A 14,566-nucleotide genomic window follows, 5' to 3' on the forward strand; every position below is an offset into this window, starting at 1 on the left:
TATTGCATATATATGGTAGTATTACTATGTATGACTATAAATTATAAGAAATAAGATATATCAGTAAAATCAACAATTATTTTTCGTTTATATATTATGGAACCAAAACCGATATACTAAGTATGTATTTATTTTTATTAGAAGTATGGTAACTAAGTGAAAAAAGCAAAAAGCAAATGAATCCAATATATAGTTGTGTGACATAGTCTTGACTTGACAGAAAAAAAGGAAGAGAAACAGATTTTTAGGTAATTTGTGGAAGGAACACGAAAGTAAGAGTAACGGTGTTGTGGACATTTTGTAGTTGTGTTTTGAGCATCTCCTGCCCTATTAACGAGTGTAGCTAACCTTGAGGAGGAGAAGGAGAAGGAGATCAGAAGAATGCATCCGTTGAATTCAGTTGCAGTGGTTCGAATGGCAATGAGGAACGGAGCTGTCCCAGCTGCTCTGGAGGCAGAAATAGCATTTGGGACAGTATCATGGTTCGTCTACGCTGGGATCTCATGTCTCTTAGTACTCTTTGCTGGAATTATGTCCGGATTAACATTGGGTCTCATGTCTTTGGGTCTCGTTGAACTTGAGATCCTTCAACGAAGTGGCACCCGCTCTGAGAAAAACCAAGCAGGTACGCATATATAAAATGAATGTACATTGTTAAACAAATACTAATTTTTTATATTTTTCAGCTACAATCCTTCCTGTTGTTCAGAAACAACATCAGCTTCTTGTCACACTACTTCTTTGTAATGCTGCTGCAATGGAGGTAAACTCTCTCTGTTTCATTTACTTTATGCTCTCTTAATATATAGTAATTTCTCGAATATTTCTTTTTCAGGCCCTGCCTTTATACCTGGATAAGCTTTTCAACCAATATCTCGCCATTATACTATCAGTAACTTTCGTTTTGTTTTTTGGAGAGGTAAATTGGATAGAAATCTGGATTTCACACCATTTGAAATCTATCTATACATATACATACACACATATCTATCTATCTATATCTATCTATTTATATATATATATATATATATATATATATATATATATATATATATATATATGCTATAACATGTTTGTGTTTTCAGGTTATTCCTCAAGCAATATGCACAAGATATGGACTTGCAGTAGGTTCTAACTTTGTTTGGCTTGTTCGTATTTTGATGTTCCTATGCTATCCTATTGCTTACCCCATCGGAAAGGTAATGAGTGTAGTATTTTACAATTGAGTGGCCATGGAGTTTATTAGAGTAAAATATGGTGTCCATGTTCATTGTGTGTCTGCAGATCCTAGACTGTGTATTGGGACATAATGAAGTACTATTTAGAAGAGCTCAGTTGAAAGCCCTTGTTTCAATCCACAGTCGAGAGGTTAGTGTGTGTGCGTGTGCATTTTCCTTTGGGATGCGAGTATTTGTAAATACCATGTTTGTTTCAGGCTGGCAAGGGAGGTGATCTCACACATGATGAGACAACAATCATTAGCGGAGCACTCGATTTGACTGAGAAGGTACTCATGTCAATATTCTCATTCTCCCACCTACATCCTCTCTCTCTCACACACACCTTTTTCCTTTTAGACTGCTGAGGAGGCTATGACACCCATCGAGTCAGCATTTTCATTGGATGTCAATTCAAAGCTCGACTGGTAACTTTTTTTTACTTCTCAACATATATATGTTATTATTACTCAAGTTACACATTTTCTTTTTCTCATTGAAGGGAAGCAATGGGAAAAATTCTTGCACGGGGTCATAGTCGTGTTCCTGTCTACTCTGCAAATCCAAAGAATGTTATTGGACTTCTACTGGTGACCTCTGAATTCTCATAGTCACAGCAACTTTTAAATCTTATTTCCCTGACTATTCAATTTTCGAAATGATTTTAGGTGAAAAGTCTTCTTACTGTAAGGGCCGAGACAGAGACACCAGTTAGTGCAGTTTCTATTCGCAGAATTCCACGGTATTAATGTTTTGCATCTACATATACTACGAACTACAGTTATATTTATATCCTAACCGCATTGTGTCGTCAGTGTTCCTGCTGATATGCCTCTATACGACATACTTAACGAGTTTCAAAAAGGTAGCAGTCATATGGCTGCAGTGGTGAAGGCCAAAGGGAAAAACAAAAAGCCTCCCTTACTGAAACCTGAAGCCAACAGTGAAAATTCTCTAGAAACTACTCTTCTGACGAAAAAGGATGGGAAATCAGATAATGTCGTCGTTGATATTGACAACGCTATACTGCCAGCAGTATCAGCGTCAGGTGATGCAGTGACAAAAAGTGTGCCGCATTCATCAGATGATATTGAGGATGCTGAAGTAATCGGTATTATCACCTTGGAAGATGTATTTGAAGAACTGTTACAGGTAATTTTTTTTTAATTTCTAACTCTGTCCATGTACACTTGGCTATAACTTACATTTTAGAAACTTGACATTGGTGCAGGAGGAAATTGTGGATGAGACCGATGAGTATGTTGATGTACATAACAGGTGCTTGAGAATTGGGAACCTTAGTTTAACCTGATTAGTATTATTGATGTTGAAGAGCATATGTTAATGTTCTTTCCAATGTTGACAGGATACGTGTGGCTGCAGCAGCTGCTGCTTCATCAGTAGCACGAGCACCTTCAATCCGGAGGTTGACAGCTCAAAAGGCAGCTGTAAGTACACATTAATAGAATAGGACTCCCCTGATAGATGATGTAAAATTCTTGAAGAGTCTGTATTATTATTTCTTGAAATGCACAATTTGATATTGTTAAGACATTCTCGACTGCACTTGATTCAACCATAAAGCTAGTAAAATAGTAGTTTTATCTCTTCTTGTGGATTCGACAGGGAGGCCAAAGTAAACAAGGACAGGCACCTAAGAAGTCGAGTGAGGACGTTTCCAGCTCATCAAGAAGAATACAAGGGAGCATTGACGAGCCTCTACTGGAAAACAAGAGATAAATGGATCGACGCCTACTTCAGAGCACAGAGTATTATAATGTTCTCCCAATTCAATTGTGACAACATATTTCTTTTATGCAAAACTACCTCATTGTCCGTAAAATGTACTACTACTTACAATGTTCCTCTTATTCATTATATTCACCACTTTTCGCTTCTCATAATCATTCGTTTACTCATCTCATTAATTGAACAATATTTGTATCAGAAGACATCTTTCTATACTATCTTTGATGTTGTACTATGTTTTTGCATTTGTCACAGTAAAACTAGCTAGGAACTACAATTGTGGGATGAGTTTATCAACTGTATTCCTAAGTTCAAGTTAAACTATTTCTTTTGAGGGAAAAGCGAGGTTTCTCATTTCTCTAAGGATAAATTCTTCAGTCTAGCATATTCCCCTTATAAAATTCTCTTTGAATTGTTCATCTCCTTTACTCTAAGATGTATTTTAGGTTCCCGTGCTGCACAGACCCAATATCTGTATATTTTTTAAATTTTAATTAATGTGATATAGATATAATTTAGAAAATTAATTAATTTAATATATTTTTTAGATTTTTTAACTTGTTTATTACTTTGTTTGCTTAAATTTAGTGTGAGGAGGTCCATGAAGATGTCCATAATTTATGTATTTTTCGTAAAATGATCGTTGATTTTTCACTCAAAGTAGTTACAAGATATAATCAAATATTATCGACAATAAAAATAATAAAGCTATAACTAAAGAATATTATACACCAATTAAATTAAAGTAGAACAAAAGAAATAGATTTTAGAATATTTTTTTCCGAAACATGCTGAACTAGGAATATTGACGGAGATGTGTCTCCTTCAGCGTGAACTCTTTGAAAATATTATACACTAATATAACAAGAAGGGAAAAGGGTCTGATATACCCCTCAACTTTGTCATTTGGAGCTGATATACCCCTCGTTATAAAAGTGGCTCATATATGCCCTTACCGTTATACAAACGACTCACATATACCCCTGCCGTTATAAAATGGCTCACATATACTCTTCATTTAACGCTAGTTAAAAAATTTATTTTAAATTTATATTTATTATTTCTAACTTTTTTTAAAAAATTATTTAGGGATATATATGATTCTTCTATCAAAGTTCAAGGTATATTTTAATTTTTTTCATACATAAATTATTTTTTGACTTCTTTTATTATAATTATTTGAGTTTCTTGTTCTTATTTTGTTTTTTTCTTTCATTCCTTAGTTTAAAGAAAAAAATTAAACTATTTTTTTACTGTGTATTGTAATTTAATTTCGTTTTCGAAGAAAAATTTTTGTCATCTACAATAAGTTTTACAAGAATATTAGTGAAACATAAATAAATTTGAGTATCAAAATAATAATTATAAATTAGTCATTGAAACAAAAAAAAAGTAAAAAACAATATGTTTGACGATGATTAAATTTACTCATATGGGATTATATTTTTTAGAAAAAAATAATAAAAATATAGATTAAAATTATTATTATTTATTTCCGTTAGAGGAAAAGGGTATATGTGAGCCATTTGTTTACAAATAGGGGTATATATGAACCACTTTCATAACAAGGGGTATATCAGCTCTAAATGAGAAAGTTAAGGGGTATATCAGACCCTTCTCCCTAACAAGAACAATAGATGCATACATTCTTGAATCAGAAACTGAAAAAAAAAAACTAGGTCTCTTGTTTCCAATTTTTTTTTCCATAATGAACCATAGGTGATGACAATTCTAACAAATTTCAAAGAAGCATGGCTCGCTTGTTAAGATTTATGTATTTTTTTTCTATGACCTACATAGGCACAGTGACCCTACCCTATAAAGTGAAACAAAAAAGCAGTAATTAGACTCTTCGCCTTGTTTTATGCTCATTAAAATTAACTTCGAAGGAGAACTCTTTTAATTGGCCATTATTTTGTTTTCTAATGGTCAATTTCAGCCTTCTTAATTGGAACTTGCAGAAAAGCTAAGATACTTTAGAACAATGATCCAAAAAATCTTTTATGTTTTTCATATGAAAATGCCACCAACCAGATTGTGTCAACATCATAGCATTAGGGGCACTTTGTATAATCCGATGTCTTTTCTTCAAATTGCCGAACTCTCACTAATTATACAATACTTAGGGGTGAAAGTAGTGGAAGTAGGTTGTATGAACTTTCTTGGGCACTTACCCGCATGATTTGGCCCATCTTTCTTTCCTCCATGAGAAAACACTGCTCAATGAGACAATGTAATCAAGTCAATAGCAACCAGAGCAAAAGATTGATATATAATGAGAGTTCACCTTCTTTTGCCAACATCTTCATATTAAATATATTTGGGAATTCTGCTGCATGTGGTTGAAGAGCGGTTTGGGTGCAAACCACTCTTTCTGGGCAATGTATAACTAAAGTTGAGCTCGCACCAAACAAAAAAGGAATAAGTTTCGAATTTCTGAAATCGTCTTAGCTAAACCTATAGAATTCCACTTTTCTTGCATTTCTCCTTGCAATTTATAATGGGTTAAGTGGATAAAGACCAGAAACTCTTCGATGAATGTGGCTCATAACCGGTACCAGTGCAGTGAGGTATTCCCGTTGAGATTCACGAACATTGATGATTATCTCGTCGTATCTAAATAAGTGAGACATCAAAGTTTGACACATAGGTGCTGCAAATCTTACGATTAGTGTACATTCTAGATGCATACATTATGAATAGGTGCTGCAAATCTTAATGTACAGAACGACTATATTGAGGAGTAAGGAAAGGGCTCCCATGAAAATGCGGCCATTTTTGCATGGTCTTGGACTTGCTTTGATGATGAGTAGGAATTTCGCCCGAAGTGAAGTGATGCCAGGGTTGCTGAATCAAGAAGTAAGATAGATGAGATACAAAAGTGATATAACGAAGAGAATCAATAGTGTATATGCATTGAAATTACTTTCAATGAAAGATTGCCTTTGCCAACTATTCTAGTTTATATTTGTGGAGTATGAAATCACTTACATTGACTCTTAATATCTTCTCATTAGACTTTGACGTAAGATATCACTTACATTGACTAAATCGATGGAATAAGTGCAGATAGGTTCATTCAAAGCAGGCTAAAGGCTGAGTCATTGACTAAATTGATGGAATAAGTGCAGAGGAGAGGCGCTGAGATTTTAGCGGGATATTACCTTCATGATCGACAACATAAGTTTCATTCAATCAATAATAAAAGAAATATCGAATACAAAGTTCAATTCCATAAAACATGTTCCACAGGGCACCTCTTCAATAAATAAGGACAAAGCGACTTATCGAGTTGAGAGCGTAGCGTAGGAGAAAGGTAAGATGACCATAAAAGGACAAAGGCTCTCATTATTCTTATTTCACTTTTATGCTTCAATAAGGCCTATATTCACATTTGAAGGATACCAATAGAGATGACTTTTTGTGGGACTGGCCTCTTCAATGAGGAAATACCTGGGATTCAAAAGACTGAGAAGGAACTTTTTTTGTTCTATGCCCTCATCACTAACCATTCACCTTATCTTTACATTTCTTGATCGGTCCCTCAAGAGACTGACGTTCGTTCACTTCCTCTGTGCATCTCTTTGATGGGCTGATCATAAGCTTTTTTTTATCCTCTTCTTATCGGGATATATATTATATCAAGATTCCTTTTTTGAGTCCACTAAAAGACCATTTATGGCACGTCTAAGCCGTTGAAGGGCTTGAATCTTGTGTGATGGGATATGCTCAGTCGCCTCCCACTCTTTCTGTGGGTGAGACAACATCCTTGAGTCAGCAGACATCATATTGATCTCTCTACTTCTCCCGCAAATGGTGATGTCTCGATTCCCATTTGTCGGTTTGCTATCCGGAACAAACCTTTGTCCAAGTAATCTTGAACCAGATTCCTGAAATTTACACAATTATTTTTAGAGTGAGTCCATTTTTGGTGCCATTTACAGTAAAGTTTTCCTTTTCTTTCTTCCTTTTTAGGTATCTTATGTCCAGGCAGACAGGTCAAAAGCTATTGATAACCCGACGGCTACTCAGAGATATAGATGCCAACCAGTCTGCCGCGATCTTACCTTCTTCTCTCTGAGTATGCTTACAAAAGCACTGCCAATCCCTTTGAACAAGATTCCTGCAAGCTTGGATCAATTATTCTTGAGGGTGATTAGAGGAAATCAAATGAATCACAGCGTGCAAACAATATTCAGAATCAGTTTCAAGAATGACCTTCTTGTAACCCAAATCCCATACCAACATAAGGCCACAATAGATCTTTTTATTTTCCTTCCAAGATATTGTGTATAAAGAGAAAGATAGCCAGTCCTCTTGCGCGGCCGAGAGTGTTTAGTAAAAAGGATCAAGGAGGATCCTATCCTTAAGGAGAAGGAGTATGAGTAGGAGTAGGAGCTACCTTTAGGAGCGGAATTGAAGCAAAGAAATTTGTTCATACCACGACGATCTATGTGGAATGGTAGTTTTGTTGATGCATTCCTTTTGAGGATGAAGAAGAACAAATATCTTCTTTTTAACAGGAAAATTTGGTCACGTAGATCCTCTATTTCACTGGAATTCATTGATAGCTACGTACAAATTTACAATTGAAAAACCCTTGTTCATTGTAAGATTACTAAAGGAAAGGTTGGTCATAAATTTGGAGTGTTTTATTCTACACAAAAATGAAAACCTTCCAGAACAAATATTGGACCAGGATGAAAAAGGGGAAAGAAGTAAAGTGAAAGCACGCATGGCACGAAAAGGAACTCCTATTTCGGTAAGAATTGATATGAATCATAGTTCATATTGAAGTTGGTTTAGTCAGGGTGACCGCAAAAGTCACCGAATGGGTCAGTCTTTTAGTTCTCCTATATTAGAATATCAAAGGAGGACGTATCTGACGTATATGATCTCTCTTTTATGGGATCTTTCCCTCGTATCTGACCTATCCGAGTCAGCCCTCCCAAGCGGACAAAGGGCTAGATCATCTGATCTTCAAATACATCATCCTGGCTATCCCGATCTATTATCTGTTCATTTAGTCTTGTATCTGAATCATAAGATTCTGAGGATTTTTCTTTTCACATTCATTCTACAGGACCAAAATAAGTCCTTTCCCTTATAGTTGGAGTAAAAACCTCAACAACAACCTTCATTGAACCCCATCTTCCTATCCTTGGTACCTATGAAACGGGTCCCTCTTTCATTCACTAAAGAAGATGCAGCTGATATATGGATGAATATACATTTGATGGCCAGTTATATGAATAAAAATCTCGAGTTGGAGGCATCGCTGGGAAAAAAGCCAATTTATTGAGTTTTCTCAATATCAACGAGTGGACTTAAAATCATAAATCAATTTTGTGATCCACGTGACTCCGACAAGAATCCTATATCTTAACCATCCAGTGCTGTTCTGATTGAATTTTAAAGATCCCGCTCTCTGTGAATGCACATTTTGTGAAGTGTTCTCCTGCCCGTGTCAACTTAGATAAAGTCAACTAGAAATCATGATCGGAGTCTTGGTTTGAAGATGATGATTTAAAGATTCATTCGACAGAGAAGGGTGCCTTGGTTGCCGATATCGAGGTTGAATGAATCATTCCACCTGGAAACAACAAAAGTGGAGTTTTGTATAGGTCAAAGGGGAAAGCAAGGAGGAATTTCACTTTGGAAAGGAAAAGGGCAGTTCCAAACGAAGAACCCTGTGGCAAGCTTCCCCATGTCAAAGTGTCAAGTCCCGAGGGCTTGTGTCTGCCGAAAGCTTCCTTTTTTCTTTTTACTCTTTTCTTGCAATGAACGAAAAGGTGAGAGGCAGGTCTCGGTGTCAAGGTTGAATTTAAAGTCACTAGTCAGTCCAACTTTATGAGTGAAGGGAGAAAGTCAAGATTACGTGCAACCAGGTGTAATGTGTCAAAGGACACCGAGTCGTCGTAATGGGGAATAGGTGGTTTTGCACATCCAACAACTAGAAGAGCTTGTGGAGAAGGGTTGAGTTGTGTAACAACAGATTCGTAGGTAAATAAATCGTTGGATTTGAAATTGAACTCTCTACCTTGGGCGGATAGGAATTGAGTCTTTAAATGGTCCGCTCTTCTCTCTTCATGATCGAAGCTGACCCCAGAAGATGGGTATTCCTTCTTACGAGGACATTAACCCTCCCGATCATCCTAACTGGGGGCTCAGTCTTTCAAGATTAAATTTTTCCCCTTCCGGTCCCAGGGAATCACTCTTATAGTAGGAGGTTTACTATGTTTCCAACTTTTCTTTATTAAGAAAGTAGGTTCTATACTATAATTATATGTTGATCGTAAAAACAAAAGCTTGTAATATAGCTAGACCAAAGTCAATAAATGGAGTCCGGTAATAATATTATGAAACTGAACCCATATGGCAGAAAGTAAAAGCGGGCGGGTACGTCTGTTAGGTTTATTCATGTCCAATAAACTTTAAACAAAAAGGAGATTTGGGTACAGAGTTGAGCGGAGAGGGGATGGGAGGATGGGGGAAGAGCAAAGACAAGAAGAAAGGAATAATTCCAGCATCTTACTTTAATAGTTTCATTTCCATTGGTGGATATTCCTTATTCTTGATAGCACAGGAAAGAGAAATTTCAAAATCTCTTGACTTCACCACTATGCACCTTTCAAACATATTTTTCTTACTCCAAGTGAGAAAAGAACATCATATAATCGGTTATACTATCCAAAAACATAGGAGTAAAGGGTTAGGCCCACTTTTTATAGGTCAATGGAATATTTATGCTCAAAACCCCGATTCAAGTAGTCATTTATTTGGTACTACCGTAGGGGCGGAGATGGCCATTCTAACTCTTCTCAGGGATTCCACCCTCAAACACAAAATTTATTACTGATTGATATTGCCCATCACTATTTAGCTATTGAGTTTATTTTTCTTATTGATGGTCATATGTATAGAACCAATTTGAGGATTGGGCACAATCTGAAAGATCTTTTAGATGCACATATTCCTCACGGGAGACGATTTGTGCATGGACATAAAAGTTTTTATGACACAATAAAAAATTCGCTTCATTTTAAATTAGGCCTTGATATAGCTTCTTTAGGGATTATTACTTCTTTGGTAGCTCAACCCATGTACTTTTTACCTGCTTATGCATTCGTAGCACAAGACTTTATTACTCAAGCTGCATTACATACCCACCACCAATATATCACAGGATTCATCATGACAAGAGCTTTTGCTCATGGAGTGCCAATCGTCGGGCATTATTTGTTAAGTATCTATTCCTTGGTAATCAAAGCCCAAAGATCTATGATTAGCCCATGCTTGACTAGCCGAGAAGACAAACGACCCTGCATCTTTTTTATATCTCCCGCATTTTTATTTGTATAAGTATTTCACATTTACGATGAAATTTTTGAAAATTTACCTACCACTTCTTATTCTGGAAAAGGAATCCTGTCTAATTCATTAATTCGGCGGAACATACCAATTTTTTTATTTAAAAACTCTTTCCATAGGGATATCTAAAGTAGATGGTGGTTGATAATGAACTCTTTGATCATAATCTCCCATACGAATACTTCTTCGAACATGGAACTTGTGATTGTTAGTAAAACACCAATTTGCTTGTTGAGACCTAATTCGATATTCGTAGAGTTCTCGAGATATTTTCTTAAGAAGTTTTGATATAGCATCTATAACCGCTTCCTGTTTAGGTGGACAACCTGGCAAATATACATCTACAGGAATTAGCTTATCGACTCCCCAAACAATACTGCCAAAAGGACGGTCAGTCGATTGAGCAAGAAAAACTTCTCAAATCTCTATTACTCTTTGTTCTCATGACCTCAAAATGATTGACTACATTAAATATAAAGGATAAAAAAAGGAGTTATCCCCGTAACTACCCATCCTAGCGCATTTGGATTCAGAATACTTTTTTGTTTTGCTTTTTGTATGGACTGCATAAATCTTACATTCCAGCCCACAGGAGGATAATCCCTTTTGGCATGTCAATCCTCACGGTAATAATTATGCAAATTCTGCCTTAAAATCTCTTCAAGCGATCAAGGGGGCTCGCTTTTTTCAGTAGATGAGATTAGGATGAAACGTGTTACCTCAACACCTCTTTTCTCTAGCTTGGTCTTTCAAATCAAATTTTGGCCTGCATTTAATGTAATCGGGATTTCATCTCCTAATTTCTATTTTCTATGAAAGCAAGAGGTGGAAAGTTTAGTTAGAAATTCTGTCTTATTCCATGAGATCTATAGGAGCAATTCTGCAACTTCCTCTCTTCTCTAGCACTATTTTTTAAAAACTTTTTTCAAAGGGCAATGAAGGCCTTCCTTATAAGTTCTCGCTCGATCGGAAGTATATAACACATACAAAACCTTAGCTTCTCTTACTTTATGAGGTCTAACCTTCGCCACGACATTAACGGCTTAGCTCTTCATGCTTCTTGCAGGCTTTTTAATAGAGAGAGAGTAAAGGGGGGGGGCACAGATGATTGGTCCGCTCCAAAAAGCTGAGTTTTTCAGTTCGCCCCCTATGTTGTTAGCCTTCTTTCCAGTCTGCCTCCTTTCTCTTGATAGAATATATCAATACCCGAGCTCTAGACTTGCTTGTGTTCTTCACCGGCGCTCGTTAGATATATCACTCATCCCGCTCCCCATGGAGCGGTAAGGAGTCTTCTTGTGTGTTATAATATTTAAGGGAATGAGTCGCATATGTTGGTTGAGAATTTCTCAGGAATTTATTGATAATGACTTGGCCAGGTTCTAGGGAGGCTACTCTTCATTTTTGTTGATCGGGCCGCTTTCCCTCATTCCAGTCGTCTATCCCTCTTCACGAACTTATACAATGGATGACACAAAGAGAACCAACTCTATTATCAAACAAACAAGGAAAGGGGCAACAATTTGGCACCAGATATATGGAGGTGTGGAAAAAGTAGCTGTGAGAAGTAGAAAAACCATCAAAAAAATGATGATTGTTCATAGAGGTTTCTACAGAAAGATCCCTTAGTTCTGGCAAACGGATCACAATTACAAGTATCTCGGAGCATACTGATGGAATGAAGGAATTACAAATAGTTAACGTAATATGGTCATAGATCTTAGGTTGTAACTTGATCACGAGCGAATATGTTGATGTTGTACCCATAAAGTATGGAAAGTGCAAAACATTGGAAACTACCCAGGGAGGAGTTAGGAGAAGGAAAAAGGAGAAGCAAGTACTTCTAAAATGGAGGAATCGATTGTATTTCATCCTTTGTTTCCAATAAAAACTGTGGATCAAAAAGAACCAAATTTGATGACTTATTAAGGGAAAGACAAAGTAAGAGCATGCTATTGGAGACGTTGCAAAATATATCGGGAAGGCCTCCATTTGTTATGTAGAAACAAATACGAATCGAATGGCAGGGTAATAAAGCGTTTAACTAATACAGATATTAACTCTTTCGAGAAACAGTAATGCATAAACCATGTCAAACCTATCCAATCAATACCCGAGCAGAACGGATTCGAACTTCTCCTAGAATAGTTTCCAGTGCAAAATGCAATTCATAGGATATATATGAGTAATTCAAAGTAGGAATAAAAAAATATTTGATAGCATTTGATTCATTTTAGTAATGAACAAAAATAATTGGATTGATTATGTATCAGAACGGAATAACTACACAAATGGCAACTGAATCACTACAGGAATCAAAACTTGAAACAATGAAAAAATAATGTTATGGGTCTTCCCTATCGAGAAGAAAAAGTTTTTCTCTTAGAGTGGCGTTTTGTTCGCTTAGAAAACCGTTCCTCGTCTCAAGGAATCCATAACTCAACTAACTCTCGGTGATGGTGCATTTCCAATTGGGATATGTGCTTTTGTTTTAAATAGCCCTAGGAATGATCTGCCTGGGTCCTTTTGACTTCCCCATTGAATGGGGATTCTTCTCTATCCCCACACAAGCTTTCCAAGACATGGCATAGAGCCTACTTATTGAATTCTAAGGGTTCAAGGTTTACCCTTTATATGGAATCAAGGTCTTGTGGATAAAGGAAGAATTGGGGATCCTCCGACCAAAATAAATTAGTTGATAGAGAGATGAAATATGGTCATGAGTTGAAAACAAAGTTCTTTTTCTAGGAAATTACGCACCATGACCTCATACTCCCTAGGTGAAAGTCCCTGGGTTGGTAGGCCTTGTCGTACGAATTCTACCCATTCAGGGTCCTTATCAGGTTTATTTATATAGCGTCCAGGAGTAGGATATCGAATGGAACAATACCAAATAGGAAATAAAGTAGAATCCCATCAAAGACGTGATGATAGATCTTATATACAAAACTGAATAAGAATAAAACATGTATAAAAAATTTCAGAATGAGAAGAGACCGCCGTAACTTGGGCCTAGTTATATAATAGAAATCAACTTTTACTTGCAAACTAAAGGGAGGTAGAACCTTAGAAGAATGAAGGAAAGATATTCTTAAAAGTATATGTCTCCAAGTGGAATCCTAGAGTTCCGTTTGTTTTCTGTGTTTGGAAAAGCATGGATTTTCATTCAATGAGCATATATTTCCCTAGATTCAGATTCTACTTCTGAGCCTGACCTCTATTTGGTCTTCTTTCGTATCAGTCTATCTTTCTGATGGTGAAGGAAAAATTATTAATAGAAATTCAATAATGGAAAAGAAGCACGCGGCAAGGCCTCCCAATTGGGAATTTTCGTTCCTCTTTTATGATGATGAAGGAACTGTTGTCCCGCATAAGCCTTTGGAAGCAAACAATCGTAAAAAGGAAAGATAGAGAAGTAGATCAAAGGTAAAAATTGTGGACAATCATATGTATTCGATCTAGTGCTCTCACTTGCCTCCAAGGGACCAGAAGAACATACCCAATGTTCAAGGTTGTGAAAAAGAAGCTTTTTCTGAGTGTATCTAGTTGTATTGTCCTTAATGCGCAGGAGCAAGAAAAGGGATTCGCCTTACTTAGCAAGAAATGGGAAATTTAATACTTAGAACATACGAGGTCGACACTAAGAGACGGACTACTAAGTCAAGTTATTGTGCTATATATCATTCATGATCCTTCAACATTATTGAAGGGAGGGGGCTCGACCTGATGCCTGTAAATAGAGTCTCATCCGCCTCCCCGGCTCCATGCACCCTTACTAGTAAAGGGTCCCATTTGGAGACGAAGAAAATGTTGAGTAAGCGATCTGGCCTCTAGACCTTCATTGATGAATTGTTCTTCAAAATAACCCCGACCTTAGTAGAAAGCGAACGGCCGCGTGAAGTTGATGAGAAGGGAAGATGTCTTTTTTCTAGTTGGCCAAGCGGCCCTGTCTTTCATAGCCAGGGATTAGTCATTTAAGGATCAGTTGATGCTCTGGGATGAAAGAAAGTTCTTCAGTGCTCCTCAAGAACGAATATTAAAGGTACATGAAGGTATTGGCTCTTACTATCGATCGGATGGAGAGAACCGCAACGCTTTACCTTATGAATACTGAATTAATGAAATTACACCTATATCGTGAAAAAGAGTTGCAACCTGCTCCTACTGTGAATATAACTATATCAATTTTGGAAAGTTCACCTAGGATGCAACGATACAGAACAACATAAGTA

At 36.6% G+C, this 14,566-nt stretch overlaps 1 protein-coding gene and 1 pseudogene across 2 annotated transcripts; one reads left to right on the plus strand and one right to left on the minus strand.

The window, feature by feature from the left end:
- Window positions 1–215: 215 nt before the first annotated feature.
- Window positions 216–3,201, plus strand: LOC101254174 (DUF21 domain-containing protein At4g14240). Of its 2 annotated transcripts, none has more exons than XR_003244714.2 (13): window positions 216–625; window positions 687–763; window positions 836–919; window positions 1,086–1,199; window positions 1,285–1,368; window positions 1,436–1,507; window positions 1,578–1,645; window positions 1,720–1,807; window positions 1,886–1,959; window positions 2,033–2,369; window positions 2,430–2,495; window positions 2,584–2,665; window positions 2,844–2,898. XR_003244714.2 is itself a non-coding variant. In XM_004252175.5 (13 exons), exons 1-13 carry the CDS (start codon window positions 382–384, stop codon window positions 2,955–2,957), a joined length of 1,485 nt encoding a protein of 494 aa, XP_004252223.1. In that variant the 5' UTR covers window positions 216–381; the 3' UTR covers window positions 2,958–3,201. The 2 variants fall into 2 exon arrangements, 1 of the variants encoding a protein (XP_004252223.1); XM_004252175.5 differs by having other exon boundaries at window positions 2,449–2,495; window positions 2,844–3,201.
- Window positions 3,202–11,725: 8,524 nt separating this feature from the next.
- Window positions 11,726–12,537, minus strand: LOC112940529 (uncharacterized tatC-like protein ymf16; annotated as a pseudogene).
- Between the last annotated feature and the right edge of the window lie 2,029 nt (window positions 12,538–14,566).

Source organism: Solanum lycopersicum, chromosome 12 (genome assembly GCF_036512215.1).
Source record: "Solanum lycopersicum chromosome 12, SLM_r2.1".
NCBI classification, from domain to species: domain Eukaryota; kingdom Viridiplantae; phylum Streptophyta; class Magnoliopsida; order Solanales; family Solanaceae; genus Solanum; species Solanum lycopersicum.

Bases quoted from the DNA above. Each gene is read 5' to 3' on its own strand.
- LOC101254174 (XM_004252175.5), top strand. From the start codon at position 382: ATGCATCCGTTGAATTCAGTTGCAGTGGTTCGAATGGCAATGAGGAAC. The intron at 2,370-2,448 runs GTAATTTTTTTT...ACATTGGTGCAG, and splicing joins TATTTGAAGAACTGTTACAG to GAGGAAATTGTGGATGAGAC. The intron at 2,496-2,583 runs GTGCTTGAGAAT...CAATGTTGACAG, and splicing joins TATGTTGATGTACATAACAG to GATACGTGTGGCTGCAGCAG.